The sequence below is a fragment of the Apodemus sylvaticus genome, chromosome 7 (genome assembly GCF_947179515.1).
Source record: "Apodemus sylvaticus chromosome 7, mApoSyl1.1, whole genome shotgun sequence".
NCBI classification, from domain to species: domain Eukaryota; kingdom Metazoa; phylum Chordata; class Mammalia; order Rodentia; family Muridae; genus Apodemus; species Apodemus sylvaticus.
In genome coordinates this window covers 15,719,949-15,735,284 of record NC_067478.1, presented here as the reverse complement: position 1 = coordinate 15,735,284, position 15,336 = coordinate 15,719,949, and the positions used below count along the sequence as shown (strand labels likewise).

At 50.6% G+C, this 15,336-nt stretch overlaps 1 protein-coding gene across 2 annotated transcripts; it reads left to right on the top strand.

Moving 5' to 3' along the window:
* Positions 1-90: 90 nt before the first annotated feature.
* Positions 91-13,953, top strand: Mon1a (MON1 homolog A, secretory trafficking associated). Of its 2 annotated transcripts, XM_052187332.1 has the most exons (7): positions 91-369; positions 9,327-9,379; positions 9,470-9,609; positions 10,832-11,320; positions 12,016-12,781; positions 13,437-13,584; positions 13,683-13,953. In XM_052187332.1, the coding sequence occupies exons 3-7, from the start codon at positions 9,483-9,485 to the stop codon at positions 13,821-13,823; spliced, it is 1,671 nt and encodes a 556-aa protein (XP_052043292.1). In that variant the 5' UTR covers positions 91-369; positions 9,327-9,379; positions 9,470-9,482; the 3' UTR covers positions 13,824-13,953. The 2 variants fall into 2 exon arrangements, with proteins under 2 accessions (XP_052043292.1, XP_052043291.1); XM_052187331.1 differs by lacking the exon at positions 9,327-9,379 and having other exon boundaries at positions 92-369.
* The last annotated feature ends 1,383 nt before the right edge of the window (positions 13,954-15,336 follow it).

Sequence of the window (15,336 nt, the reverse complement as noted above, 5' to 3'; positions counted from 1 at the left end):
ACCTGAGACCTGGGTCAGACCCCGCCTCTGGCATCGCCAGGCTCCGGAGCCCGGAACCGCTCCCGCAGTGCTTCGGACTACATTTCCCACAATGCACCCAGAGGCGGGCTGGGGCTGGCCAAGAGGCTGGAACCGGGCCTCCGCCACCAGAGGCCGGTGAAAGCTGTCTTCCTGCGCCGGTGGCCGGTTAAGGGTCCGCAGGAGGGATCGGTTCCTCCGCTGTGGCCATGTCTGTATCCTCCAGGGGCGGTAGCCCCGCGAAGTTGCGACCTAAGGCCAGGCACTGCTGGACACTTATATCTCCCCAGGGGTCTGGCAGAGGGCAGTGACTGGCACCCTCGGTAGGTCCTGTGTTCCCCTAAGAAACAGGTGAGTTCGACTGCCAACCCACGTGGCCTGGGGGCGGCGAGAGGCGGGCAAGCTGTCATCTTTAGAGGGAGGGGCTTGAAAACTGGGGGGAGGGGGTCCCGGCCATCTACTGCCCCGATAGGAGTACTGCGTCTCTTTGGGGTCCTTTAGCCGTCTGGTCCCAGCTGAGCAATTCGAAAGATGAGGCGAGAACTCATCCTTGGGCCGGGAGAGCAATGTCCCAAAGGCAGCAGACACCAACCCCCAATTCGGACATATTCGGCCCTCAGAGTTCTCTTTAAAAGCTGCAGAGGATGGTGGAGTGAGCCAGGCAGCTCTGGAAGGGTCTCGGGCTTGAGATTTCGTTCTCAAGGGTGCAAACTAGGCTGCCCTTACATTAGGTGAGCCAACCCTTTCTAGGTAGAGTTTGCTTGAGAACTGTGAGCAGCCTTTGTCAGGAAGGGGAGTGGCCTCTAGAGGTGACAGGGAGCTAAGCTCCTTGTAGTTGGAGTAGGCATCCTGCTGAAGCAACCACAGCACAGTCTCAATTGAGCCCTGTCTGTCATACTTTCTGAGTCGTCCTCCCAGGTGGACCAAAGGGTGAAGCGCTGTCAGAACAGGAAAAAGAGTCAAGGTTGTTTGGAGCCAGTAAGGAGAGGCTTTTGCAAGACCCTCCTCTCTCAGGAGCAATCTGAGGGAGGGAGGCACGTTAGAAGGAGGGATAGCACCAGTTTTTCCTTTGGTTGGTTTGGTTTTCTTTTGTTCTTGGTGATGATTTTGCTCACCAGCTCTGCTGGAAGCGCCTAGGAAGAGTTTGTATGCCCTGGAGGCACGTAAAGGACCTGCCTGGAAAAAGTGTTCCTATAGAGACTACCCGGGCTGTTCTGAGATACCTCCCTTCAAAACTGCTTCAGGACCAGCTTTCCAGAAGCACTCACTAGCTGCAGAAGCTAAGGGCCCATTGGAGGTGGCCGGTGGGCTGTATCTGATCCACTCAACCTTCTTGCCTGAGTGTGTGGGTGTCCAGAACACTGTTCCCTTCGCCAGGCCTTCGGGTGGAAACCCCAGACTGACCCTGGAGAGGGTAAAGATGCTAAATGTTCTCACACAGAAAGAGGACTGTTGTGAAAAAGAGCACCTGCTAGCTCTAGACAGCTGACCCTCCTCCCTTCCCCGTGCAGGTCCTATGCTGGGGACACTCAGAAATATTGGATTTATTTAACACTCAGAAGCACAAAAGGTGTCCTGAAGGAGTGGGCCGTCAAGACAGTGTAGCTAATGTAGAACTTGTTTAAACTTGGAGTTTGAAACCAGAAGTACAAGGCCACAGAGAGGGCTCGGTGCAGACCTGGGAGAGATGTTTAGGAGCAGCTGAGAACTGGCAACCTGTTTCTGCAACTGCAGAGAAAGTAAATAGCCGTTGGCTTGGTGATCTGAGGTGAGGCCCATGGTTCTTTGACCTGATGTCCTGGAGCAGGGGGGAGGGGAGTCCCTCAAACTAGAGTTCATACTTCCTGATGTTCCGTATGTTTCATCAGGCCCTGACTGACTGAGAAATTTTTCAAAGGATTAGTTTGCAGGGCAGAGACCACTGGTTCTGTGTGCAAATGCAGTCTGAGGGCTAAGAATAACCACAATGTGCTTGCTAATAGCTTCAGCTGGGTATATGATATGCCTGCTCTATGTAGCCAGATTGCATGTATTATCTCATTTAATCTTCCCACCCCATAAATCCTTAGTAGCTGTTTGCAGCTATTCCGTGCCATCTTATAAGTGAGAAAACAGACCAGTAAAACCAGTTCCTCTGACTATAAAGCTGGTTTTCCTGAACACTTGATTACTTCCAAAGACAAGAGATTTCATGCCTGACCCCAGGTACACTTGAACTGGGCGTTCTTCACAGACCTTTCCTTTTCTTTATCCTTCAAAGATATGTGTTAAATGCTGGTTTAATTCCTCTTGCATATGTCTAATATAGCAGGCCACAGGGCGACCTTCAATCTAGGAAAAGAAAGGTCGGGGTGATCAGATGTGTGCTGATAAGGTATTCCTGCAGCAGCCTGAAGTGAAGGAGTGAGTCATCATGCTAGCCTAGGAAGGGATATAAAGGACTTAGGGTGTAGGTAGAGCAAGGGCAAAGGTCAAGTGGAGAGTTCAGGATAATGAGCTGATGTAGAAAGGGGTCAGGAAGAAAGGGTAGAAAATAAGAGAAATAAAGGAGAAAGGATAAACTGAGGGGCCTGTGTGTCATCAGGAAGAAGAGACTTTCTTGCTAAGTGAGGTATTGCGGTATAGTGAGCAAAGGAAGGACTTCACCTGAGCTACCTTGCAGAGGTTGTGGCAATAATTTGCTAGGGGGATAATGGAGGCTTGGACCCATCAGATAATCATGGAAGAGATAAGAAATAGTCAACGATTGAATCCCAGCACTCAGGAGGCAGAGGCAGGTGAATCTCTTGAGTTCAAAGCTAACTCGGTCTACATAGTGAGTTCCCCAACAGCCAGAGTTACACAGAGAAACCGTGTCTCGCAAAAAACAAGACAAAACAAAACAAAAAACCAAAAAAGTAATGGTCCACTATTGGATATAGACATTTACAACTTTGAGTTATTCTGGGAAAGTTGGCCATTCTATCAGGAACCTCTTATTGTCTCCCTCCCACTATTATTTACTTATTTTTTTAAAGTATTTATTTATTTATTAAATGTAAGTACAGTGTAGCTGCCCTCATTCACTCCAGAAGAAGGTGACAGATCTCATCATGAATGGTTCTGAGCCACCATGTGGTTGCTGGGATTTGAACTCAGGACCTTCGGAAGAGCAGTCAATGCTCATAACCGCTGAGCCATCTCTCCAGCCCCTGTTTTTTAAGTTTTTAATTGTGTGTGTATGTTGGAGGAGGTGATGCATGTATGTGCAGTACCTGAAGTGGCCAGAGGAGGGCACTGGATCCACTGGAGCTAGAGTTAGAGGCATCTGTGATCTGCCTAACCAGGGTCCTGGGAATCAAACCCAGTCTTCTCTGAGAGGAGTACATACTCTGATCTAAATCATTGAGCCATCTCTCCAGCCCCTGTTTATTGCTTTGTGTGAGACAAGAGTCTCATATATCCCAGGTTGACTTCAAACTCATTCTATAGCTGAAGGAGTTGAACTTTGCGTTCTTCTTGCCTCTGTCTCCCAAGAGCTCCCAAGAGTTGAGGTCACCTACATCTGTTTGTTTATTTGTGTTTGTGAATGTGTGTACATGTGTGTGTATGGGTGCCTGAGGAGGCCAAAAAAGAAGATTGGGTCCCCTGGGAGCTGGAATTACAGGTTGTTGTGAGCTGTCCAACATGGGTCCTGGGAAAGGAGCTGTGAGTCTCTGCAAAAACAACCAAAAAAAAAAATTCTTAGCCACCAAAGCTATCACTCCAGCCCTACCGGGGTGTGTGTGTGTGTGTGTGTGTGTGTGTACATACATGGACGAGTGTGCATATTGAGGCCACAGGTCAACTTAAAACAATTTCTCAGGTGTTGTTCGTTAGGTGTTGTCCACCTTGCTTATTTGCTTTTAAACTTTTTCTTTTTTTAAATATTGGGGGGGGGCATGTGAAGGTCGGAAAATGACTCCTGGGAGTTCTAGGGATCAAACTCAAGTTGTTAAGTTTGGCTGCAAGCATCTTTACCTGGTGATCCAGCTGGCTGGCCCAGCCTTGGTTTTGTTTTTTGCTTCTTTGTTTTGCTTTATTTTTTGTTTTTGAGACAGGGTTTCTCTGTGTAGCCTTGGCTGTCCTGGAACTCACTCGATAGACCAGGCTGGCCTAGATGTCACAGGGATCTGCCTGCCTCTGCCTCATGATTAAAAGTGTGGGCTACCACTGCCTTGCCCAACCTTGGGTTTTGAGACAAGGTGTCTCCTTGGCCTGGAACTCATCTTGTAAGGCTAGTTTGGCCTTGGCTAGCCCCAGAGACCAGGGATATAGCTGTCTCTATGTCTCCAGTATTAGGATTATGTGAGCACACCGTGCCTAACTTTTTTTTTTTTTTTTTGAGACAGGGTTTCTCTGTGTAGCCTTGGCTGTCCTGGAACTCACTCCTTAGACGAGGCTGGCCTCGAACTCAGAAATCCTCCTGCCTCTGCCTCTGCCTCCCAAGTGCTGGGATTAAAGGCGTGCACCACCACTGCCCGGCTGTGCCTAACTTTTTTACAGTGGTTCTTGGGATTCAACTTGGTCCTCGTGCATACAGGCAAGTTACAACTGGGCTATCTCCCCAGTCCCATATGTGATATTATATAGTGCAGGGTTCAAACCCAAAACTTTGTGTATTATTAGGCTAGCACTCCATCAACTAATTTACATCCCTAACCCCTAATTTTGGTTTTATTGAGACTCCGTAGCTAGGCCTTGAGTTCACTTTGTAGTTCTAGGTGGTCATGGCTGGTGGTAATACCCTCGTCTCAGCCCTTTGAAGTGCTGGGACAATAGCAATGCATCCGCACCACAGCCTCCGGCCACACTTAGCTTAGCTTATCTCTTTCTCTGTCTCTTGTAAAGATTGGTTCTCAGGTCTCTCGAGCTGCTGCCAATCTCTCCGCAGAGCTGAGCATGCCTGGTTGGTCACCTTGTCATATTTTGAAGATCAAGCTGAGTGGCAGCCCCCTCCCCCACCCCCACTGCTCATTTGTTGGTTTTAGTCTCACTCCGCAGCTCAGGCTCCACTCAGACTTGCAGCAACCTTGCTGCATCGGCCTAACGAGTTGGAGATTTTAAGCCTAAGTAAGCCAGAATGCCTAGTTTTTCGCTTTTTTAAAAGACAGCACCAAGCGGACATCATAGTTATTATTCTCGCTAAAGATACCCTTGAACTCCTGACCCCTCTGCTTCCCCCCCACACACAAGGCACGCACCTCCAGGGTGTGGAGACCTTCGAGCCTGCTGAGCAAGCACTCTACCACCTGGGCCATGTTCCTAGATCCCCACTTATATCATTTTCCTCCTCCCCCTCCCCTCCTCCTCCTCCTCCTTATCATCATCATCATGATTATTATTATTGGTTTCTCTGTGTAGCCCCTGGCTGTCCTGCAACTGACTCTGAGGTCAGGCTGGCCTCCAACACAGGTTCACCAGCCATTGGCCTCCTGAGTGTATGGAATCAAAGGCCTGTACCACACCACCCACATTTGGGGAGGGGATTTTTCTTTGAGACAGTGTTTCTCATGTCCAGGCTGACCTCAAACTCAGGGCTCCCCTGCCTTTGCCTCCAAAGTTCCTCTGGAAGAGCAGTCAATGCTCTTAACCACTGAGCCATCTCTCCAGCCCCTCTCCCCCTAGATGCTGTGGCAGAGACCCTATCGCTTAAGAGTTGTCTGTGGACCTTCCAAATGTCTCAGCCCCCTTAGCTAGGACACTAATTCTAGGCAACTTCGACTCTGAAGTATTTCAGAGCTTATAAATACTGTAGCTATGTTTTCTGTGCTGCTGTATGTGAAAGGCAGCGTTCTGAAATGGCAGAGGTATAAGATGCTAAAGGAATGGACCGTCGCTTAGAATGAGCCATTCGGAATTATTACCAGACACGGACTGAAGAGGTCGTTCTTTTAGTCATGGAGTGTTTTCTCCCAGCCATGAGGACTGGAATTGAGACCCAGCACACACTCATCTTAGTCTGAGTTTTACTGATGTGAACAGACACCATGGCCAAGGCAGCTTTTATAATGGACACCATTTAATGTAAGCCCTAGCGAGGTGTGGCGCACACCTTTAGTCCCGGCACTCGGGAGGCAGAGACAGGAAGATCCCTGAACGTGAGGGCTGGTTCACAGAGAGTCTACAGAGTGAGTTCCAGGATAGCCAGGGCAGCACAGAGAAACCCTATCTCAAAAAAAAAATTTTTTTTTATATAAAATAGCAGCAGGAAAAATGGTGTGGTGGCTAGAAGAGAATTAGGGTTAAAATGTGGTACTTTATTTGGTTTTGTTTTGTCTGTATTTGCCTTTGATTTTGTTTTGAGACAAGGTCTCAAGTAGGTCAGGCTAATCTTGAACTCCCAGTCCTCTTGTTCTACCTCCTGAGCTCTGGAATTACAGGCATGTAGAACTGTAACCCACCCTCTCTCCCTTCCTTCTTCCTTCCTTGCCAGTTTTGTTGGTGTAGCCCAGACTGTCCTTAAACTCTCCCCTGCCTCTCCTCTGCCGCCCCAGGGCCACCGGCATCACCCTGCTCAACTGTAGCTATTTATGAACGATGGAGTCACCTTTGGCTGGGGAAGCCAGGGCTCTAGTCTAAAGAAAAGGCTGCTCACTGGGACTCCGTCTTCCTCTGCAAGCCCTGCAATGTCCCAAAAGAACTGTTGGTCAATTCAAGTTTTGCATTTTATTGTTGTTTTTCTGACAGGGTCTCTCTGTGTAGTTCTGGCTGTCCTGAAACTCACTGTGACATAAACCAAGCCGACCTCAATGTCACAGAGCTCCTTCTGTCTCTGCCTCTCCCAAATGCTGGGATAAAGGGATGCAGCCTCACAGTCAGCTCCAGTCTGTTGAGGATTTTTGTTGTTGTCGTTATTTTATTTATATTATTTATATGAGTACACCGTAACTGTCTTCTGAACCACCAGAAGAGGGCATCGAATCGCAGTACAGATGGTTGTGAGTCACCATGTGGTTACTGGGAATTGAACTCAGAACCTTTGGAAGAGCAGTCAGTGCTCCCATCCCTGAGTCATCTTTCCAGCCCTATACTTGAACTTTAAAGACAGGGTTACACTATATGTATTTCAAGCTGGCCTTAACAGCCAGCTTAACCTAGGTTGACCCAAAACTTTTAACAGTCCTTCTGTCTCAGTCTCTCAAATATTGTACAAATAAATACTGGCTACCCTGATAGTGTTACTTCCTTCTGGTCCTCTTTCTTTATGTATTTTATTTTATTTGACATATAAAAGTTGTACTTTGAGCCGGGCAGTGGTGGTTCACGCCTGTAATCCCAGCACTCTGGGAGGCAGAGGCAGGTGGATTTCTGAGTTTGAGGCCAGCCTGGTCTACAGAGTGAGCTCCAGGACAGCCAGGGCTACACGGAGAAACCCTGTCTTGAAAAAACCAAATCCAAAAAAAAAAACCAAAAAAAAAAAGATGTAATTCGTCATTTTTGTGTATATAGGGGCTTATGAGATGGTTCAGTGGTTGTAGACACTTGCTGCCAAAGTTGAGTTTGACCCTTGAACCCCACGTGTGAAAAGCCAGGTGCAACGGTCCGTAGCTGTAACGTCAGTGCATCTGTGGTGAGCCAGGGGGCAGAGACAAGTGAATCAGCAGGAAGCTGTGAGTCAGCCTGCGGCACACGGCACAGTGACAGAAGCAAGAGACTCTGCCTCAAAGTGGAAGGAGAGAACTGACCCCTGAAAAGTGTCCTTTGACTCTGCATGCATTGTGGGACGTGTGCACCTTTACACACATGGACACACATACAATAAATAAATAGTTTATATTTGTTTGTTTGTTTATTTTGAGACAGGGTTTCTTTTTCTTTTCTTTCTTTCTTTTTCTTTTTTTTTTTTTTTTTAATTTATTATACATGAGTACATTCTAGCTGTCTTCAGACACTCCAGAAGAGGGCATCAGATCTTGTTACAGATGGTTGTGAGCCACCATGTGGTTGCTGTGAATTGAACTCTGGACCTTTAGAAGAGCAGTCAGTGCTCTTAACCTCTGAGCCGTCTCTCCAGCCCCAAGACAGGGTTTCTCTGTGTAACAGAGCCGTAGCTTCCTGAACTCAAAGAGATCTGCCTGTCTCTCCTTCCTGAGTGCTAGATTAAAGGCATGTCTGGCACGCACCTTTAATAAATTTTAGTTATTTTAAAGATTTATGTATTTCCATCACATGCATGCCTGAATGGAACTAGAGTTATAGACATCTGTGACCCACCATGTGGGTGCTGGGACTGGAAGTCAGGTTCCCTAGAAAACCAAGTATTCTTAACTGCTGAGCTATCTTTTTAGCCTCTAAATAAATGATTTTAAATGCAGATGAAATGTATAGTTTCAAGCTGGATATGGTGGAGCACACCTGTGACCCCAGTACTGGAGGCAAAGGCCTCCAGTGTATTTTGTTTGTTTTGGTTTTGGTTTTTTGAGACAGGGTTTCTCTGTGTGGCCCTGGCTGACCTGGAACTCCACTCTGTAGATCAGGCTGGCCTTGAACTCAGAAATCGCCTGCCTCTGCCTCCCAAGTGCTAGGATTAAAGGTGTGTACCACCATTACCCGGCTTTTGCTTGTTAGTTTTGTTTTTTTGCCTCCAGTGTATTTGAGGCCAGCCTGGTCTACGTATCAGGCTCCAGGACAGCCAGAGTCATATAAAGAACCTGTCTCAAGAAAAACAAAAATTTAAAAGCATGTTTTGAAACAAACTAATAATAGCAGCTAACACTGTCAGGATAGCTTGGAAAATTGAGTGGGAGAGAGAGAATGAATAACATTTCTTTAGGCTTCCGGTGTTTCTAAGTTTTCTGCGATGAATGTGTCTTTTTATAATCAGAAAAGGGAAATGATGGCTGGTGTGACTCAGAGGTAAAGTGTTGCCCTACTATGTACAAGACCCTACTGTGTACAAGGCCCTGGCTTCAACTCCCAGGAGAGGGAGAGGCAAGAGGCGAGGCAAGGAGAAATTGTAAGGTTTTTGTTTTTTTTTTAAGATTTGTGTATTGTATGTATATGAGTGCACTGTCGCTGTCTTCAGACACATCAGATCTCATTACAGATGTTTGTGAGTCACCATGTGGGTGCTGAGAATTGACCTCTGGAAGATCAGTCAGTGCTCTTAACCACTGAGCCAGCTCTCCAGCCCCTAGAGATTGTTGTTTTTAAAACAAGGTTTTACTCTGTAGCGACAGCTTGCTGGTACTCTGGGGAATTCTTCTAACTCAAGTCTCCTGAGTTCTAGGATTGTAGGTACCGGCCACCACATGTGGAAAAAAAACAACTTTTTATTATTTTTTCAGTGAGTGAGAATCCTCAGAAGCCATCCCAAGGTCGTTGACTTAGTAGGGTCCTGGTAAGAAACGTACTACTGTCAACCCCGCGACGTCTCGGCCTGCAGACCTTCCTCCCTTGCTCTCCATGACGCCCTTCGTTTCTCTCACAGGACAGCCGGAAAGATGGCTGCTGACATGCAAAGGAAGAGAAGCGCCGAATGCCCTGAGGGCTCCCTGGCTCCCTCCAGTGGCCAAAGTGTGGAAAGAGCTGAGAGCCCCACGCCGGGCCTGACCCAGGGAACAGAGCCAGGTACTGGCAGAGACCCGAGGGACAGCCAGGCCTGGGGGCTGGGGGGTCACAGTGGCTCTTCCCTCCCTCCTCCGTGTGCACTTGCTCAGTCACTGGCCAGGCGTGTGCCACCTGCTGGGGACTCTGCAGGGAGCAGGGCTCAGGCTGCAGCTGCCTTCTTGCCATCTCCCTCTTTTCTTACTGATCTTTCTTAAAAGTCTATATTTCAAAGATCTTTTTTCTTTTTGTAGTGGGAGGGAGGTTTTGAGACGGGGTTTCTCTGTGTAGCCCTGCCTATTCTGACTATCCCTGTAGACCAGGCTGGCCTGAAACTCACAGAAATCCCCCTGCCTCTGCCTCCTGAGTGCTGGAATTGAAGGTGTGCACCACCACCACCACCGCCCAGCTAAAGTATCTTGTAATAAAAACCCAAACTGTCTTTAAAAAGAAAAAGAAGAGCTGGGTGTGGTGCTGTCCACCCGTGATCCCAGCACATGCAGGCCACCTGTGGGATGAGGCAGGATTGGTGTGAATTCATGGCCAGCCTGGGGCTACAGGAGTATGAGGCTAGCCACTTACTTATATACTAAGACCACGGCTCCAAAACAAGGAACAAAGTGGTGACAGGGCTTCAGGTTATAATACATACATACATACATACATACATGCATACATATATACCAACTTGGTTCCTGTCTTGGAGAAGCCACAGGCTAGTAGTAGTCAGCGACTATGGTAGCCTTCCCCATGGATGGAGAGGGTAAATAAGTCCGTGCTCTTGGGGGATACCACTGGAGTGACTAATAAGTGGTCGGTGTTCCAAAGGAAATCAAAGAGAGAAGAAAAATGCTGTCTGGGGCTAATCGTCAGGTGTATAAGGACCTACATCTTCCCTGAGAGCTGACGTGTAACAAATACCCACAAGGGGGGCTGGTGACGCCTTCAGGTAGACAGCAGGTGCAGGGCTCCTGGATAAGTGTGAGTGCTGAGGGGTCCAAAGTGCGGGTCAATAAGGGGCCAGTGTGTGTGTGGAACGGGCACAGGTGAGCTGCTCACTGTCAGTGAGAGGTTGGCAGATACCAGTGTCCAGTGCTGCCAAGGGACCTAGGGCTTCTAAGCTGTAGATAGCATGGTCCACGGTGGACAGGAGGAAGAGGAGGTGTAACGTGGCCCCAAGCATCTCCTTGGTGAGTGGTGTCTGGCCACAGCTACCTCCCTAAGCACCCGTACTTTTGGTCTGCAGGTGCCGGGCAGGAGGGTGCCATGTTTGTCCACACTCGTTCCTATGAAGACCTGACAGAGTTAGAAGACAGGGAAGCTTCTGGGGACAGCCCCAAAGAGTATGTCGGGAGTCCCCCACCACTGCCTACAGACATGCGCCAGATTAGCCAGGACTTCAGCGAGCTAAGCACTCAGCTGACAGGTGTGGCCCGAGACCTGCAGGAGGAAATGCTGCCAGGAAGCTCTGAAGACTGGCTGGAGCCCCAGGGGGCAGCTGGACGGGCAGCCACAGAGCCCTCCCAAGAGGGCCCAACTGAAGGGGGTGAGGAGGACGATGCCACCGAGGCCTGGCGTCTCCACCAGAAGCACGTGTTTGTACTGAGTGAGGCGGGGAAGCCTGTGTACTCCCGCTATGGGTCTGAGGAAGCCCTTTCCAGCACTATGGGTGTCATGGTTGCCCTGGTGTCCTTCCTGGAGGCAGACAAGAATGCCATCCGCTCCATCCATGCAGGTGAGCCGCCTGAAGAGGGTTGTGGGAGAGGCTCCCCGTGGCAGGGCTGATTCATACCAGGCTTTGGACAGACAGACAGACGGGTGGACAGACGGACAGACACACACACACACTCACCCCTAGAAACCTGGGTTGTCTTTGACTGAGAGACAGGTACTTCCATCTTGAGCCTTATGCTCTCACTGTGTAGGTATGGAGGCAGGATAACAACAGAGGCCTCCTGAGGGGGTGGGGCTGTGGCAAGACCGGAGTTTTGCCATCCAAAAGGATGAAAGCCTCCTGGGGCAGTGACAAAAGAATGAATTAAAAACAAACAAGCAGATCCCAGATCCTTAGCCCAGATCTCTTGCTAATTGACTTAGCACTTAACCATAAAATGGTCCATCTACCCCGCAAATCCCAGCACTTGGGAGGTGGGGGCGGGAGAATCAGCCTCAGCTGCATTAGCCAGTCCCAGGCCAACCTTGGCTACTCGAGCAGAGCGACATGCTCTCAAAAAGCAAACAGATGAAAGAATGTTGGCTTGTGAAGCAAAGGGCAGGGAAGTGAGGTGACTGGCTAAGCACACCAGTAAGCCCCTTCAGAGCTCCCAGCGAGAAAACCCTGGAAAGTGAGGCTGTGTACCCACTGGGAAAGCCTATCCGGGAGGGCTTCTGGGAGGAGGGCTGAAGCTGACCCCCTCCCCACACCCTCAGATGGCTACAAGGTAGTATTCGTGCGCCGGAGCCCTCTGGTGCTGGTGGCGGTGGCCCGCACGCGGCAGTCGGCCCAGGAGCTGGCGCAGGAGCTACTGTACATCTACTACCAGATCCTGAGCCTTCTTACCGGCGCGCAGCTGAGCCACATCTTCCAGCAAAAGCAGAACTACGACCTGCGGCGCCTGCTCTCGGGCTCGGAGCGAATCACCGATAACCTGCTGCAGCTAATGGCTCGAGACCCCAGTTTCCTGATGGGCGCGGCGCGGTGCCTGCCCTTGGCAGCGGCTGTGCGGGACACGGTGAGTGCCAGCCTGCAGCAGGCGCGTGCTCGCAGCCTGGTCTTTTCCATCCTGCTGGCCCGCAACCAGCTGGTGGCGCTCGTGCGCCGCAAGGACCAATTCCTGCATCCCATCGACCTGCACCTGCTTTTCAACCTCATTAGCTCCTCCTCATCCTTCCGTGAGGGCGAGGCTTGGACCCCCGTGTGCCTGCCAAAGTTCAATGCAGCCGGCTTCTTCCACGCACACATCTCTTACCTAGAACCCGACACCGACCTCTGCCTGCTGCTGATCTCCACTGACCGTGAGGACTTCTTTGCAGTCTCTGACTGCCGTCGCCGCTTCCAAGAACGCCTCCGAAAGCGGGGGACCCATTTGGCCCTGCGGGAGGCGCTGCGCACACCTTACTACAGCGTTGCCCAAGTAGGCATCCCTGATCTTCGCCACTTCCTCTATAAATCAAAGAGCTCAGGACTCTTCACCAGGTGAGAGGAGGCACTGCTTCAGGGAGACAAGGATGCAGAGATGGGGGAGGCTGGTTGGTCCTGAGACCTGAGACGCAGCCCTGAATCGGACCACTCCTTTGAGAGTGTACCCATATGTTGGGGCTAATTTACTCTGGCATCTCTCCATGGGCACACACCTCTCTTACTTCAGTACTCATAAGGCCTGGAACACAACTTGGGAAAGAGGCTGGAACACAGGGTTTCTCACATCCTTTGCCCTGTAGCAGCTCTGCTTTTGAGGTAATTTTGGTCCAGGCCAGGATGCAGAATTGACCCACCCACCTCTGACCCCAGTAAAGAGGCTGGGCAGATGTTGCAGAGCCTGTCCTCCCTCTCTCCCTGTTCCCTCCGTTTTTGACAGGTTTCCCGGCTTGCCGTGCTTCACTCTAGGCCTGCTACTCTGTGAGATACCTAAACTCAGAGTCATCCTCTCCAAGGAAGGGTCTCCGTGAGCCTGGCAAGGGGACAGGGCCCCCAGCTTGGCACTCTTCTGTAGGCAGAAGACAAGCCCCTCCTACAGGGGTGTGCCTGGAGAACAGGCAGTAAGATCTCCCTGTCCAGAAATAGATATTTCTAGATCTCCAGAGAAGACAGTGCAAAGTCTTCCTTTGTGAACCCACTTCTCCATTTGCAGTCCTGAGATCGAGGCCCCATACACCAGTGAAGAGGAGCAGGAGCGGCTGCTGGGCCTCTACCAGTACCTGCACAGTCGTGCCCACAATGCCTCGCGCCCACTCAAGACCATCTACTACACAGGCCCCAATGAGAACCTCCTCGCCTGGGTAAGGTGGCTCTAGACGAACTGGTCTTCATGAGGATCCCGGGAAGACGCCACAGGGGCGTACCTGTTCTAGCTGATGACCCTTTGCCCCTCCTCCAGGTGACAGGTGCCTTTGAGCTCTACATGTGCTACAGCCCCCTGGGGACCAAGGCTTCCGCCGTCAGTGCCATCCATAAGCTGATGCGCTGGATCCGGAGAGAGGAAGACCGGCTCTTCATCCTCACGCCGCTCACCTACTGACGGAAGCGGGACGGGACAGCACACTGGGCATGGGAAGCCATGGGAGCCTCCAGGTGAGGTTGGCTTCCCCTGCCCAGCCAGCAGGCAGGGACTGTGGGCCGGTGCGTGCATTAAAGTGCGTTGAGAAGGACACTTGTTGCGCTTTGTCGTTGGTTCTCTGTTCTGTTTTGTTGGATTTGGGGGACAGGATCTCTCTATGTAGTGTTGGCTGTTGGAACTCGCTACGCCCAGGGTGTCCTCGAGTGCACAGAGACCCTGCCTGTGCCTCCTGCGTGCTGGGAGTTAAGGTGTGTGCCAGCACACCCAGCCTTTCCACTGGCTCGTCCCAGCCACTCTTACATGTAGACACAGGGTCCTCGTCCTGCCCCTTCACACTCTTACACATGGGAGCACATGCTCATTTGAGCCCCTCTCCTGCCACCCTTTTGCCAGCATCAAGACACTCAAGTGGAGTCAGATTCTAGTCTGGGGCTGATTCGGTTCCACCAAAGTCCTGCCATGTGTGATGGGCTCATAAGTGCCCTGCTGCCTTTCCCTGTCTGCCTCCGTCTTCCCAGACCCTGTCCTCCCAGTGCTAGCTACTCCTGAACGCCTCGCTGGGGCCCAGAAGCATGCTTCGGAGGACAGTGCAGTCACCAGCCCTTGGTCGTGGCTCTGGTTAATGCCCTGCTGTAGGGAAGGCCAGGCAAGCGGGGATGACCTGGGCTGACTTCTAGGTAAGAGCCCTTGGCGAGGCAACCCAGTGCCGAGTGTGAATGGATTCCAAGTCTGGTCTCCCTACAGCCGCAGGCCTCTGGGGACCATGCTTATGCCTTCCCAAGAAGGGCTGTCTGCCTTCGTTCCTGTGAACCAGCCAGTTCATCGTCACAGCCCCCAAGAAAGAGGCAAAAGAAGCCCTCATGATCTCTGGAGCCTCTAGAACTATATGTACCTTAACAAGGTCACTAGCTACGCTGGGTTGTTCCCAGCCTGTCCTACATGACGTACTGTGGACACTCCCAGGAGCCTCAACAGTAAAAGACTGGTCCATTCATTCTACCATAAGACCTTCGGGCAACCCAGGGCATAGTATGGAAGGCTTCCGACCTGCTCCTGGGGGAGGGGGGAGGGGGGGGTCTGGTCCTGCCACAACCTAACTAGCATCGATTAGAGAAACAAAAGGCGTTCTAGAGTAACTAGAGACAAGAGTGCCCAATGAGTGTGGTCTTCCGGCTGTCAGAACCATCTCCATGCAGTCTCAGAAAGTAGGGTCACACGAGAGAACATGTGTGGATTAGCCTGGGCCACATAAATGCTCCACTTCCTTTGCACTGTGACGGCTACACTTGCTTTGCAGCAGAATCTCTCTGGTTTCTGGTTTCAGCCTAGATTGTAAGAATTAACACGGCAGCAGGCCTCCTTCCCGGGCTCTTGAGATACTCAGAAGCACACACTGCACACCTGCCCTGGGTCTCTTTCCTAGCTATTGGATGCTTTTCTTCATCTTGCCCTTGACCAGGGATTTCAGACAAAC